Source organism: Rhinolophus hipposideros, assembly GCF_964194185.1.
Source record: "Rhinolophus hipposideros genome assembly, chromosome: 15".
In the NCBI taxonomy this organism is placed as follows: Eukaryota; Metazoa; Chordata; class Mammalia; order Chiroptera; family Rhinolophidae; genus Rhinolophus; species Rhinolophus hipposideros.
Genome location: NC_138061.1, coordinates 50,701,618 through 50,718,195, shown reverse-complemented (window position 1 = coordinate 50,718,195; position 16,578 = coordinate 50,701,618). Strand labels below are relative to the sequence as shown.

The 16,578-nt window shown below is 39.1% G+C and overlaps 1 protein-coding gene across 5 annotated transcripts in view; it reads left to right on the top strand.

Annotated features, from left to right (window-relative positions):
- Positions 1-16,578, top strand: part of CFAP70 (cilia and flagella associated protein 70) — a 67,500-nt gene that overhangs the window by 50,278 nt on the left and 644 nt on the right. For all 5 annotated transcript variants that reach the window (XM_081074411.1, XM_081074406.1, XM_081074409.1 and 2 more), the window contains 3 exons: positions 3,169-3,258; positions 11,266-11,367; positions 15,438-15,485. In XM_081074411.1, coding sequence (XP_080930537.1) covers positions 3,169-3,258; positions 11,266-11,367; positions 15,438-15,485 — 240 coding nt within the window. The remainder of the gene's footprint in view (positions 1-3,168; positions 3,259-11,265; positions 11,368-15,437; positions 15,486-16,578) is intronic.

The following is a 16,578-nucleotide window of genomic DNA, read 5'->3' as shown; positions in this document are numbered from 1 at the left end:
CTAGGACCTGATCATAGTCAAGTGGACTAAAAATGGTAATATAATGATGCTATTACATCCAAAGATAAAGTAACTTGCCTAACATCAGGTAACTAGTAATTAATAGAAGCAGCATTTAAATCCAGGCAGTTTCATATTAGAGTCTGTGGTTTTCACCATTATGATACTGAAATGTCATTAAGAACTCAATAAATTTTATTTTAGCTCATTTTCTTTTATTATTAGGAGTAGTAGAAATATTCTTAGCTTGCCTTAATTAATGGAAAGTGTCATGGACTTCAAAATAAATTCTCCAGACTTCCTCTTCAGCACAGGGGATTATATTTAATTCAGCTGACGCTAACCCCATTCCACAGAGCACTCTGACCTGAGTCTTTAGCAATTCTTCTCCATATGTTAGGAAACACCCCAAAGCCTTCTAAAAGAAACTTTCTCTTATGGAAAATCTCAAGTACATGCAAATTAAACAGAATAGTAGAATGAACCAACATGGACCCATCATCCCACTTCAACAATTACCAAAAACTTTCTCCCCAAAGCTTTTTTGACTCTGTGCTTTTGTTTTGACTTAATTCCATTTCTCCCCCCAGAACACCCAGTTTTCTTTCTATTTAAAATAAAACAACAGCAACAAAAAGTTACAATGCCTATAATGCAAGTAAGAAAGCTCATATAGGCTTGAAAGAGAAAAATCACTATCCCATTACAGTGAAGTAAATAAGAAAAAGTTTTCTATCTGATGTTATTGCAAACTGCATCTTCACAGAGCTTCCGGCTTGTGCAGTCACTAGTTAAGGAGTTCATAGGCTATTTGCTGAGGGTCAGTTGTAGTTCTGTCTCTCACACTGGAGATACAAGACAAGAAGTTGTCCTTCATGGAATACTTCTTTTAGAACTTTGTTTTTTGAGTTTTTCTAAATGTCTCCTGTACTGCTGAGAGCTTCTAAGACCTTTGGCAACAGGGAACAGACTCTCAGAATAATGCAGCTCTATCAAGTGTATCCCTTAGTTCACAGATTCTCTACCTGTCATCCTACCAAAAATGACATAATGTCACTTTTAAGTGAAAGGGGTAATCGATAAAGTCTAGGTGGAATTCAGATAAGCATTGTGGCCACCCAGAACTTTCGGTGTAACTCCTTGCCTCAACTTTTAAAGAGACTACAAATATCTTTGGAACTGCTTTCATGTCAAAGTCTGCCCTTTAATTTGGTCTGTCTTTCTCTTCTCACCAGTTTTCTTGCAATAGCTCCCTGAAGATAGACATAAAATACAATCCAAGCCCAGAATAACCAACACCATCTTGAAAGAGAAGACCAAAGGTGGAGGACTGACCCCCTCCCTGACTATAAAACTATAACAATAGTCAAGACAGTGTGATATTGGTTAAGGAATAGGCAAATAGATGAATGGAACAGAATAAAGAGCCCAGAAATAGATCCATATAAATATAGTCAACTAATCTTTGACAAAGGAGCAAAAGCAATACAATGGGGCAAAGAAAATCTTTTCAACAAATGGTGGTGGGACAACTGGATATCCATAGGCAAAAAAAAATCTAGACACCTTAAAAAATTAACTCAAAATGGATCATAGAATTAAATGTAAAATGCAAAACTATAAAATTCTTATAAGATAATGTAGAAGAAAACCTATATGACAGTGGGTATGGTGATGACATTTTAGGTACAACACTGAAAGATGTGATCCATGAAAGAAAGAATTGATGAGTTAGACTTCATTGAAATGAAAAACTTATGCTCTACAAAAGACAATGTGAAGAGAATGAGAGAAGCCACAAACTGGGAGAAAATATTTGCAAAAGACATGTCTGAAAGGACTGTTATGTAAAATATACGAAGAACTCTTAAAACGCAACAATAAGAAAGCAATCTGATTTTAAAATAGGACAGAGACTTTAACAGATACCTCACCAAAGAAGTTACATAGATAGCAAATAAGCATGTGAAAAGATGCTCCGTATTATGTATCATCAGGGAAATGCAAATTAAATTAACAGTGAGATACCACTACATACCAAAATCTGGCCAAAATCCAGAACACAGACCACATCAAATCCTGACAAGGATGTGGAGTAACAGGAACTCTCATTTCTTGCTGGTGGAAATGCAAAACGGTACAGTCACTTTAAATGATGGTTTGGCAATTTCTTACAAAACTAAAAATATTCGTACTATATGATGCAGTGATTGTGCTTCTTAACATTTATCCAAAGGAGTCAAAAGCTTACATCCACACAAAAAACTGCACACAGATGTTTATAACAGCTTTATTCATAATGGCCAGAATTTGGAAGCAATAAAGATGTCCTTCAGTACATGAGTGGATAAATAATCTGTGGTCTATGCAGACAGTGGAATATTACTCAGCACTAAAAGGAAATAAGCTGTCAAATCATGAAAAAACACAAAGGAATTTTAAATGCATATTACTAAGTGAAAGAAGCCAATCTGAGAGGGCTACATACCATATGATTCCAACTGTATGACATTCTGAAAAAGGCAAAACTATGGAGGCAGTAAAGAGATCAATGGTTTCAAGATGTTGGGTAAGGGAAGTGATGAATAGATGGAGCAAAGAGAATTTTTAAGACAGTGAAATACTCTGAAGGATACATCTCATTATACATTTGTCTAAACCCACAGACTGTACAATACCAAGAGTTAAGCCTAAGGTAAACTATGAACTTTGGGTGATGGTGAAGTGTCAATGTCAGTTCATCAGTTGTAACAGTTACCACTTGAGTGGGGATGTTGATAATGGTAGAGGCTATGCATGTCTGGGGGCTGGGGGTATATGGGAAATCTCTGTACTTTCCTCCCAATATTGCTGTGAACCTAAAACTGCTCCCCCCAAATTAAGTTTTAATAGCACATATAACTCTAGGGCTAGTTATTTTATTTATTTATTTATTTATTTATTTATTTATTTAAAGGAGGGCGCAGCTCACAGTGGCCCATGCAGGGATCGAACCGGCAACCTTGGTGTTATTACGCTCTAACCAACTGAGCTAACCAGCCACCTCCTAGGACTCGTTTAATGTACATTGATCTGTAGTATAACTGCAGAAGCCCCATGATTATCCTAGCAATGCAGTGTTTGAAGTTGCCAAAAGTACAAAAGCTTAGTGGTGCTTTCTTTCTACAGTATGAAAAGGCAAAGAGAACCTACCTGCAAGCCTGTAAACGATCACCTTCATGCCTCACTTGGCTCGGACTGGGAATTGCCTGTTATCGGGTAAGAAGATGAGGGCTTGAGACTAAGACAGCTGACCTTGGTTCCTTGGTCTTCCCAGCACCCTCGGAGTTCTTGATGACAGTGGGATAGCAATTAGGGCAGTCTTCTCTAATGAAAAGTTGCTCTTCAAAGTTGTTTAGTAAACTGAAGGTCAATCTGAACTAGAAAACCAAAACATTATTTAAAAATCTCACAAAAACTTGAACCAGGAAGCTATATAATAAACAACAATTTTCATGTTGTTTGGTACATAAGCTCATAATTTTATGAGCTATAAAAGAAAAGTGATATGGGCTATGAAGAATCCACTCATTTTAATGAAAGTAAATGGTTGATATTTATCAATCTCTGTGGGCCTTCTGTATTCAGCAGGAGATGCTACAGCTTCTGTAGACCTTTTGCTCTACCACCCATAAAAACTCTCGAGTCATCCTTTTCACCTTTCCTCTCATCTTTGACAGAGACATGCATCCTGCTGTTCTCATCTATTTTTTTCATATGTATTCTTGATTCCATCTCTCACTTTTTCTCCTAATACCTTACTACTTTCTTAATTTTTTCTTTCTCTATGATTAAAAATTTTAACCTTTCCTTTTCAATCATCTCTTTCCCCATACATTTCCCCCTTCTTATTGAACAACAGTGATAACAACCACCACCTTCCTGGTTGCTACCCTTTAAGCAAAATAGTTGGCTACATGTCTTGTCTCCTCTTCCTCATTGCTGTTTTTTTAACCATAAGATGATAATGTGTTCATTATAGGAGATTTAGAAGATATAATATATGAAGAAAACATAAAAGTATCCATAATCTCATCACTTATTTTTGAATGCATTTTTCTCCAGTCTTTTTTCATACATATATGAAAACAATTTTAATGTATAAAATTAAAAATAATGTTTACTGCGTTTTAATCTTTTTTCTACCTAACAATATAGCATTGGTGTCTTCTCACATCACTAAATAGTCTAAAACATGCGTTCTGATGGCTGCATGGTGTTCCCTAGTTTGGATGCATAAATAAGGTGATTGTATAATTTATCATGCAAACCAGGACGCTTCTGAGAATAAAAATGGTACTATTAATAATTACACTGGGACACAGAGACTGTCCCAGGCCAATTGTGACATACGATCACTTATACATAAGCCATGTGCCCCCCTGCTCCACCTTCCCAGAAAGGATGTAAAACATTTGTAGCTGTTAGAAACTTGACAGTACTGTCGAAAGTACAAAAAACTAGACAAACTATTCAGGTAAGTCATGCTTCTATTTGTTTTGAGTAGTGTAAAAAAGTCTTGTTGAGATAGAAACTAAAAAAAAAAAAAAAAAGCAGAACCAAAAAAACTTGAGTTAAGCCCTATTGCTAAGATGTCCAAGTAATGTCTGCCCCCATCAATGTTTTAGTCATACTATACCTATCTGTGGATATACCATAATTTATTTGACTAATCATTTATTATTAGACATGTCCTTACTTTCTAGAAATATACTATTATAAATAAAGCTGAAATAAACATTCTTGGGTATAAATCTCTGTGCTTAATTCTTATTATTTCCTTAGGATACATTCTTATAGAATGTAGAAAATTCTAAAAGTCTTTAAATTATAGTGTCAATTTGCCTTCTAGAAAGGCTGTATACTGATTTACTCTTCCAGCAGGTATGAGTCATTTTCCTGTTACTTGATTGAAAATGGGCATTATCACTCTTGTTAATTTTATAGGTATCTTTAAAAATTTTTTAATCTGTATTTGTTAGGTATCTTAATTTGCATTTTATCACTAATGAGGTTGAAATCATGTGATAGACATATTTCTTTTTAAAATTGGTTTCAGGTGTACAAAACATAAAGCTTAGACATTTATACACCTTACAAAGTGATAACCCCAATAAGTCTATTACCCATCTGATCCGTATATAGTTATTACAATACCACTAACTATATTCCCTATGCTGTACTTTACATTCTGTGACTATATATTTATATTTATATATTTATACATATATATTAGTTATAGTTGACATTCAATATTATTTTATATTAGTTTGAGGAGTATAGCGCGGTGGATAGGCATTTATATAATTTATGAAATGATCCCTCAATAAGTCTGGTACCCATCTGACACCGTACATAGTTTTTACAACATTATTGACTATATTCCCCATACTGTATTACACATCCCCGTGACTATTTTGTGACTGCCAATTTGTACTTCCTAATCCCTTTACTTTTCTCACCTATCTCCCCAACCCCCTTGCCATCTAATGTTGCCACTCAGCAACCTACCCGTCTGTCTCCTTGTACCTGCCCCTAAAGAAAGGAGAGTCTGTGAGACGGATCCTCTCAGGGACTTGGCTTCACCTTTGTGCTTACACCTTATGTCTCCTTGTTTGGCCGCAGAGAGATGGCTGGTCAGCCAATGACGAGTAAGATTCCCCCTGGGGTGGACAACCTAAGCCAGGCGCATTCGAGTGGGGACCAACAGGAGAACCCACGGGGTTCATAGAGGTGGGCACAGCCCCCCACCTTCCCCTGCTAAGGAAAGTCTCTGCCTCTGTGACTGTATTCCTTCTCACAACCTGCAAGGGAAGTGACTCAATGATGTGCTCTCCATCTATTCATATGCATATAGGTTTTGTCCCTTGGGGAAGTACATACATCCTGAGACTTACGGTTCAGCTGCCTGCAGGCAAGGGTGATTGGCTTGAATCAGTTTCCTATTATGATGTATAGGATTCACAGATCTTGAGATTGACAAGCTTTATCCTCACCTAACTAATAAAAACTATGCATAGGCCTGATTTGGAACCAGTCCTTGAGGCTGCAGCACCTTGGTCCTGCTTCACTCTATTCATGGCTACTTTATTTTTTTAACCCTGTGCCGCCCTCCATCTAACAACCATCAATTTGCTCTCTATATCCATGAGTCTGTTTCTGTTTTGTTTGTTCATTATTCTGGTCTTTACCGTGATTCCCTGAAAATAAGACCTAGCCAGACAATCAGCTCTAATGCATCTTTTGGAGCAAAAATTAATATAAGGCCGGGTAGTATATTATATTATATTATATTATATTATATTATATTATATTATATTATATTATGACATTATATTACATTATACCCAGTCTTATAGTAAAATAAGACTGGGTCTTATATTAATTTTTGCTCCAAAGGATGCATTAGAGCTGATTGTCCAGCTAGGTTTTATTTTCAGGGAAACATGGTAGATTACACGTGTAAATGAGATCATACAGTATTTGTCTTTCTCAGTCTGACCTATTTCACTTAGCATAATATCCTCTAGGTTCATCCCTGTTGTTGCAAATGGTAAGATTTCATTCTTTTTTATGGCAGAGTAATACTCCATTGTATAAATGTACCACAATTTCTTTATCTAATTGTCTATTAATGGGCATTTTGGTTGTTTCCGTATCTTGGCTATTATGAATAGTGCTGTGGTAATTATAGGGTTGCACATATTTTTTCAAATTAGTGTTTTGGATTTCTTTCTGAGGAGTAGAATTGCTAGGTCATAAGGGAGTTCTGAGCCTCCATACTGATTTTCATAGTGGCTGCACTAGTTTGCAATGCCACCAACAGTGCAAGAATGTTTCCTTTTCTCCACATCCTCACTAACACTTGTTGTTTGTTGATTTATTGATGATGGCCATTCTGACAGGAGTGAGGTAGTATCTGACTGTGCTTTTTATTTACGTTTCTCTGATACCACCTGCCAGCTGCCCATAAGGCTCAGCCATTGAAAGAGCCTCCTTAGCTTTGACGGCCAGGCTAATTGACCTGGTTTTGAGAGTGCCTTTGGCGATGCAGTCCTAGCTGGGTGGGGCGGGGTCCCAGGGAGTCATGAGGCATGGCCAGTGGTTTTATCAAGGTTAATGCAGATTCAGTTCTTGAGCCAGTGCCCCACCTGTGACCACTTCACAAAATGCTCTGAGAACACCACAGTCAGCCACTGCTCACCTCAGTTTCATAAATCCCCGAGAGCTGCCCAAGATGGGCTGTGGTACAGGTTTTAGGTCACCGCTCACCACCAAAAGTTCCCAGGGCTGCTGCAGGTGCTCCAGTGCTGTAAAAGGCTTCCATGGCTTTTGGGGCAGGTCTGGCCACTCAGGCACTGAGTGCCCCTGTCAATGCAGCTCTAGGTGTGCAGGGTGGGGTTCTAGGGAGCTGCTGGGTGTGGCGGTGGTTTTTACAAAGTTAATACAGTTTTGGTTCTTGCACAAGTGCTGGGCGCATGACCACTTCACAAAAACACTCTGAGAACACTATGGCCAGCCACCACTCACTTAGGCCTGCAGTTCCCTGAGAGCCTCCTAAGAGAGGCCTATTGCCACCTGCCGACTTCCTGTAAGTCTCTGCTATTGAAGAGCCTCCTTAGCTGCGTGGGCTGGGCTAGTTGATATGGTGTTGAGAGTGCCTTTGGCAACGCAGCTCTAGCTGGGTGGGGCAGGGTCCCAGATTTTGGGTCACTTCAAAAGTTCGCTGGGCTACCGCAGGCCTTCCACTGCTATAAAAGCCTTCTATAACGGGCTGGCCACTCAGTAGTCGAGAGTGTCCTGGGCGATGCAGTAATAGCTGTGTGGGACAGGAACCCAGGATATCACCAAGATGGTGCACATTCATGAATTTTACCAGACCAATGCAGTCTTAGACTTGGCCCTTCAGGAGAGGGCTCAACATGGAAAAGATAGGCTACACGTGAGGCAGGCTCCACACAGGGATAATGGCTCCTCTGCCTCCAGCCCTCACCTTGTAGCTGCACAACTCAGTCTTTCTCCGTATGTCTCCAGCACCTTGCCAGTTGCCACTTCTCCACCGGAGACCAGGTGAGTGTTTGCAAGTGAGTGAGTCTTTGTGCGAGCCCTTTAAGAGGGTGCCTTCTGTCTCACTGGGATGGGCAGAGAGTCCTTGCTGATTCTCACTACCAGATGTTGTGGGAACTCCTCTTCCCAGCACAGGACCCCTGGACTGGGGGGCCTAGTGTGGGGCTGGGACTCTTCCCTCTTCTGAGGGACTTCTGCCACCGAGGTGTCTCTTTTGGGGTTCAACCACTATCTATGGGCTTGGGGTCAGCCCATTTCGCATCTCTGCCCCTCCTACCAGTCTTGATGTGGCTTCTTCTTTATATTCTTAGTTATACGGGTTCTTTTCAGCTAGTCTTCAGATGATTCTTGAGGCTGATTGTTCTATAATTTACTTGTAGTTTTGGTGTGATCCTGGGGTGTAGTAGGCATAGCGTTTACCTAATCTGCCATCTTGGACCCTCTCTCCAACATATTTCTTTTTTTGTTGTTGTTAAAGATTTTATTGGGGAAGGGGAACAGGACTTTATTGGGGAACAGTGTGTACTTCCAGGCCTTTTTTCCAAGTCAAGTTGTTGTCCTTTCAATCTTAGTTGTGGAGGGTGCTGTTCAGCTTCAAGTTGTTGTCCTTTCAATCTTAGTTGTGGAGGATGCAGCTCAGCTCCAGGTCCAGTTGTTGTTTTCTAGTTGCAGGGGGAGCAGCCCACCATCCCTTGCGGGACTCGAGGAATTGAACCGGCAACCTTGTGGTTGAGAGCCCACTGGTCCATGTGGGAATTGAACCGGCAGCCTTCGGAGTTAGGAGCACGGAGCTCTAACCGCCTGAGCCACCGGGCCAGCCCCCCCAACATATTTCTTTATTTGTGAATTATCTGTTAATTCCGTAGGTCACATTTACCCTTCCCTTCATTGAAATTAGGTGAATTTCACTTTGCTGAAGCTTCTCTGACAGAAGTCAGAGATATGGAAACAACCGAAATATCCATTAATAGATGATTGGATAAAGAAATTGTGGTACATTAGTACAATGGAGTATTACTCTGCCGTAAAAAGAATGGAATATTACCATTTGCAACAACATGGATGGAACCTGTTGACTGAAGCCTTCTTTTCCTTTGACTTCCACAATAATGCATTCACATTCTTCCAGTTCTGCACGTTACTCTCTGATACCTCATTCTTAGCCTTTTTTGCTGGCTCCTAGTCTTTTATCACCATAATTGTTGGGTCCCCTGGGTTCGGTAGTCAGCCTTATTTTCCTGTCACCTTATTTATTCTCCCTAAAAATATCTTCTACCCCAGTGATCTTAACTACCACGTGTGGCCTAAGGGATCTTGAAGCTTGAGTTTGTAATACTTTTCTTGTCATGACCCTTATATCAAACAGTATAATGGACAGCTCCATTTGGTGGTTCCCTAGACACCTCAAAATGTGCATATCCAAAATATAACCTAACTTATCTCTGAAGGATTCTCACATTCCTTAAGCTTATACCTTCTCCTGTATTTCCTGTCTTGGTGAATGGGGTTATGATGATCTCAATCAATCACCTTAGAGACCTAAAAGCTATCCTAGTCTATTTCTCCTGTTACTTTTTTTCTAGGCATTAAATATCCTATTGATTTAGTCTTCTAAATGTCTCTTGAGTCAATTGTCTACTCTCCATACCTATTTTTCTAATTCAAATCTCATCTCCTCTTTATGTGCTAGGATGGTCTCCTGTCCTCCTCCAATTCATTTCCCACATTGTTATCAACATGGTCTTTAAAATATGCAAATACAATGTTACTCCCCTACTTAAACCCTCAATGACTACCCCTTGCTTCGGAATAAAATCCAGATTCCTTTGAAAGGATATATATGATCTGGTCTCTGCTAAACGCTTTAGTCTTATTACTTTGTTTATTTTCCCTTCTCTCTCTCTTTTTCTTTTCTTCAGCCACACAGGCAGATTTAAGAGTTTCTGGATCATGTCATGCTATCTTATGCCTCCATGCTTTTGTATAATCACTTTTATTTTTCTTTACTTTGTACAGATAACAAACTCCTATTTTTCTTTCAAGATTTACTTTAGCAATGTTGCTTCTCAGAGGCCATCCTTTAATCTCAGGGTAGAATTTTTATTATTTTCCTTTGTCTCTCCACTAGATCACACATACGCTTTCATTATAGAAATGTTTTGTCTGTATTGGAACTATTTATGTGTTTGAGGTTTTTTTTCTTTTGTTTTAAAAAACATATCTGTCAGTGAACTCTTTGAGGGAAGCTGTTCTATTTTATCTTTTTATTCCCAGTATCTTGCATACTGCCTGACACAGAGTAATCCTTAGCAAATACAGGCTGAATAATGAATCAATATCTCAGAGACATTTAAAGCATAGGTCAAAGTGTGTGTATTGCTGAAAAGCCATTCTTCATATTGTCTCGAGCCTAGGAACCCACGATTTTCTAAAAGAGAAAAAAAATGAAGAGCTACTTTATTGGAAGAGGAGTGCCTTATTCTTAGCTGACCTTTTGGAAGATTTTACAAAGTAAACTCACAGTTTTAGAAAGCAGCAATGATATCCATGTGACCAGAGCTCAGGGAGCACCCTGGAGTCTCTGAATATTATATTGATTGCTCAAGATTATGCTGTTAATAACTAATTTTAGGGGAAAGGAAGTTTTCTGAGCAATAGTATTTTGACGTGTTCATAAGACTTTAACCTCAAGAAAGGGATGCACAATGTCAAGGAAGAAACTACAAATGTATCTGACAGCCTAGGGTGTCGGGAAAATCACTTGGTGACGCACATATGACAGTGATGCTTCCGACCTTCCAACCCTGGCACCTGCAGCTTGGTGGTTTGTGGGTGCCTTTGGGGTCAGCCCATCTACTACTGTAGAGAGAAGGAGGAAGAGAGCCCAGCAAGCAGGATTCCAGATTCCCCTACCTGGCTTTTTAATCAGAGTAGTTCCACTTTTAACTGGTTCAGATATTGGGCCACCACATAAGATTTTGTTTGAAGAAAGAGTTCTGCTCTTAAAAAAATAATAAATAATAATAAAGTTGGGAGCTATTGGTATGGTCATATACATTAATGTTATTTAGACATAGTATTTTCAGCAAAGATGACTCCAGCTGGCTTACGTGACAACTATATTGATTTCACAACACACACGTCTTCTTTTTTGTCAAGCTGGAGGAGATCACGGAGGCAGAGGACGCTCTCTCTGAAGCCAATGCATTGAACAACTACAATGCTGAAGTATGGGCATATCTGGCTCTGGTCAGCCTGAAAGTGAGTGTTCACTATCCTTGTACAATGCTTTTTTAGGGAAAACAGGTGAAGGACCAAGTAAAGCAAAAGATAGCGGCATGGCCATTAATGCATGATAGTTGAGGTTTGATGAGCTTCAGATTTGGTTATATAAATGATGAAGGAGCGGCTGAGTCTGAGAAGCCTCTACTTGGAATGTGCTTACAAATCATATACTCAGGTGTGTTTATCTGGAAAGGAGATTCTAAAAATGGGAGTGAGACATTTGGCCTTAGTGGTCATGGGTGAGTGGGAGTGGGGTAGGCCAGGGCTAACTGCTGGCCGGGGGGTTCTGGGGTGGGTGGGTAGACTCCCTGCTATACTCCACAGGCCCAGCCCAATGTGTGGCTTGTCTCAAAATGAAGGAAGATGTAGGGATCAGAACCTGGTCTAGGGTTGGGGTTATGAATGCTTAATGGGGAGCTGTGTAAGGGCAGTGATTGACTGTGCAGTGGGATGGCAGATTAGACTTGGGGACAGTGAGCAGTTTTCCTTCTGCCCTCCTGGGTGCCTCTCCCCACCTGCCTGTGCTCTCCTATTTAGGACAATAATTCCTGCCTGGGACAATAGTAAGCATTCCTTGTATGGTCATTCCAATTCTGCTCTGGATCTACAAAAAATTCCTGGAGCTACATATATACCCTCTAATTTCCCCCTTTGTAAGTCGTATATGGCCTAGAAAAGCTATATAAGACTCCGGGTATAAAAATAAAGGGAAAGTAGCCTATAAGGATACAGATATAAATGGATTACAAACAAAAGGACCAACAGATATCTCTGATAGACTAAAGCAATTTTCCCAAAAGATCCTATTGTTTTAAAAATGGACCTGATACTATGAAGCATCTTCTTTGTAATTGTCTCTGACTTTTTTCTGAGACCAGAATTTGGGATCAATAGTTTAGATATTTACCTGATACTAATCAGGAAATACATGGTATTTACATTTAAAATATATTTAGTTATATTTAACGACCTCATTCCTGAGTTCCTTTTTCATTTCAAAAAAATAATTTTTTTTAATGGAAGTGCTATTGTATCAGAATATAACACAAGACTAGTGAGGAGATGATATACTAGGCTTTTGGAATACTTCCTTCCTATTGCTGCTGGTGAAGGGTGCTTATCCTTGATATAGATGGGAAGTTAGGTGGGGGGTATTGTGGGAGCTTGTGATAACTGCTTTACCTATAGAAAATAACTCTCCCATAATTAAATAACTTGCTTAAATAATGCACGTCAGCCTAAAATCAGATTGGGAATAATGAGATTGGCCCTCCGTTTTCCCTTGAGCAATATGACACCAAACTGATAGGAGGTATTGTGAATGTAAGAGAAATGAACAAAATAAAAATTACTGAATTTTCTCTTGAATATCAATAGAAGACATACCTACATTCTTACCCCAGCTCTGTCACAACTAGCTGTGGGATCCTGGGTAAGTCACTTAAACTTGCTGGGCCTCACTTTTTTCTTTAAACTAAAAGTGTGAAAATGGAAGATTTTAATACACTTCCCTTAGAAACTGATAGCTCTAATAGGAAAAAAATTAAGGATATGTAAGATTTGAATAAAACAAGGTTGAGCTCAAATACCAATATAGAACTCTGCACTTAACAATTAAAGAATACATATTCTTTTCAAGCGCAAATGAGTTATTAATAAGAGTTGACCATATGCTAAATACAAAGAGAGATTCAACAAATATATATAGATGAAGATGACACTGCAATAAAATTACAAATTGACAAAAGAAAGATAGGCCCCAAGACTCATATATTTGTAAACTTAAAAACATGCTTGTAATTAATTCATGGATCAAAGAGAAAATCATAAGACAATTTTTTGTGGTAGGTAGAATTCTGAAGATTACCTCCCAAGAAAATTCCATCAGACACATAGGTACTGCTGTGAAGGGAAGTAAGAGAAATTCAAAGCACAAGACAGATTCAACACACAATAGCTGGCTTAAAGATGGAGAGGGACCAGATATCAAGGAATGTGGGTAGCCTGCAGAAGCTGAAAGCACTCCCTTCTCAGAGTCACAGCCATCCAGAAAATGGAGACCTCCATCCTGCAAATACAAGTAACTGAATTCTGCCAACAACCTGGATGAGTTTGCAAGTAGATACCAGAAAAGAACCCAGCCCTGCTAACACCTTGATTTTGGCTTTGTGAGATCCTAAGCAGAGACCTAGTTGAGCCATGCTAATTCTGACCAGTGGAAACTGTGAGATGATAAATGGGTTTTGTTTTAAGCCACGAAGTTTGTGGTAATTTGTTACACAGCAGTAGAAGACTAAAACAGGCCATTTGGTAGATTTTTACACTAGCCCCCATTTGATTATGCTTTCATGTCCACACCCTTTGCAATGTGATGCTATCACTCATTAAGATATGGAGTCTCCTTCTCGTTTCTCTCTACCCTGCAATCTAAGCTGTGCTGGTGACTTACTTTGATCAGTAGACTGAGATGGAAGTGACATTATGTGAGTTCTTAGAAACTAGGCCTTTAAAAGTCTTGCAGCTACTGCTCTTCTCTCTTAAAACTCTGGAAAAACCATGGGTTAAAAGCCCAGTTTAGCCTATAGGAGGCTCAAAGTCCACCCGGAGGAGAAAGCACCCCAGCCAACAGCTAACCTCACTCTTTGAGTGAGGCCATCTTGGCTCCTCCAGCCCTAACCAAATTGTCAGATGACATGAGGGATCCCAGGAAAAAGAAGAATGGCTCCAATTGCGCATAGAATTATGAGAAATAATAAATTGTCTGTTAAACCGTTTCATTTTGGAGTGGTTTGTTACACTTTAGTAGGTAATTGAAATGGGACTGAATAAAAAGAAAGCTATCATATATTGGAACTATGGGATACAATTAAAGCAATATAGAGAGGGTAATTTATAGCCTTAAACACATATATTAGAAAAGAGGGTGGAAAAATCAATGAATTAAGCATTTAAATTATGAAAATAGTAAAGAGAAAGCAAGGAAACTGAAAGAAAGGATAATAAAAAAAGGAATATACAAGATGTGATCAAACAATATGGTGAATGTTTAAATTTTAAAAATGTATTAAAGTAAAAGACACATTGCCATTAATCCCCCTCTAAATACTTCCCCTTGCTTTGAACACACTTATCCCATCGTTCTTGCCACTTTCTGAAACAGTTCTGGAAGTCCTCTTTCGTGAGTGTCTTTAATTGTGTTGTCACTTCTGCCTTGATGTCCTGAATCATTTTGACTTTGGGGAAGAGGCAGAAGTCACATGGTACTAGATCTGGTGAATAAGGTGGATGAGGACACACCATAATGTTTTTATTTGACAAATTGTCATAATCCAGAGGTGATGTGTGACATGGAGCTTTGTCATGATGGAAGATGATTTACAGCAAACTGTAAAGCACACCGTCTCTCAACTGTAGCTCACACCTGACTGGTTGTACCCAACAAGTTGAAAGTTGTCACACGCTGTTATTAAGGTTCAATGCACCACTTCGCATATTGAAGTTCTCTGCCTTTCTGTTGGATGGCACGTGGCAGCAGCATTCCTGGTACTTTTTTTTATCACAACGGAAAGGCTCCATGTCACACATTGCTTCTCATATATGGCAATTTCTGTCAAATAAAAACATTATGGTGTGTCCTCATCCATCTTATTCACTGGATCTGGTACTGTGAAACTTCTGGCTCTTCCCCCAAAGTCAAAATGACCATGAAAGATAAATGTTTTGAATTGATTCAGAACATCAAATGAGGCAGCCACAACAGCGCAACTAAAGACTCACAAAAGAGGACTTCCAGAACTGCTTCAGAAAGTGACAAGGACAATGGGATAAGTGTCTTTGAAGAGATAGAGAGTATTTTGAGTGGGATTAATGGCAATATGTCTTTTCCTGTAATAATTTTTTTATTAAACAGTCACCATATTTTTTTTATCATACCATATATATATAACCTTCTTAGTTAAGAAACTTTGAATTCAAAGGTGAAGCAGGAAAAGTACTTTCTCACCATAATGTTTATATCATCACCAGCTGCTGCTCTTTTTTTTCAGGCTGGACGGCAACTGGAAGCTGAGCAAGCCTACAAATACACAATGAAGGTATGATGCAGATGCCTCTGCTGTTTGTCTGCACTGTACTGGGGCTGGGAAACTAGGAACAAGGTGCTGGCTTAATTCAGGACTGTATAGCATTTCATGAAGTGAATATTTTTCTAGAGGCTTTTCTTACTATTGTGCCATTATCATGGGGCTGCTGGGTTTGGAATACTAACCCATGTAGTACCATGGGGGATCTTTTTTATACTTCTTTGGAGAATATGGTTTAATGGAAAGACAGATGGCCTGGGAGTAAGTAGAACTGAATTATGGTCCTAGTTTTGCCATTAACTTATTTTATTAACCTCTCTGGGCCTCATTTTCCTCATGTGTGAAATGAAGGTGTTGGTCTAGTCCAGGAGTCGACAAACTTTTTCTTAAAGGGAAAAACAGGAAATATTTTAGGTCTTTGTGGGCCAAACAGTCTCTATTGCAACTACCAGACTCTGCCCTTGTAGTGAAAAAAGCAGCCATAGACAGTACATAAACAAATGAATGTGGTGGTTGTGTTTCAAATAAAACTTTGCTTACAGAAACAGACAGAGTGCTGGATTTGGCTGTTGAGCTGTGGTTTGCCAATTCCTAGTCTATTCTATCTGTTATGAATTGTAAGTAATGTGACTAGAAAGACAGTGGCTTAAACAAATGAGCTTTATTTTTCTCATCTAAGGAAGAGTCCAGGACTGGTACTACCACTCCACAATGTCATCAGAGATACAACCTCTATCTTTCTGCTTCAACAACCATAGCATAGTTTCCATCCCTCATAGTTAAGGACAGCCATTTTAGCTCCAGCCATCATATCCATGTTTCAGGCACAATAAGGAACAAAAGGGGGAAAGGATAAAAGGGTCATCCCTTTAAAGAGCAGTGACTTTTACTTGCATATCATTGGCCACATTGGTCATAAGACTGCCCAAATTGCAAGCGAAGCAGGAAATGTGGCTTTTTAGATGGCTGCATTGCGGTGCTGAAAAGAAATGAAGATTTACTTAGTTTTAAAGGAGAGAGAGGGTATTCAGTAGGCAACTAGATGTCTCTTTACACAGCTAGATTCTAAAATTAAGTTCAATCTAGTATCTTTGATTCACTTCTG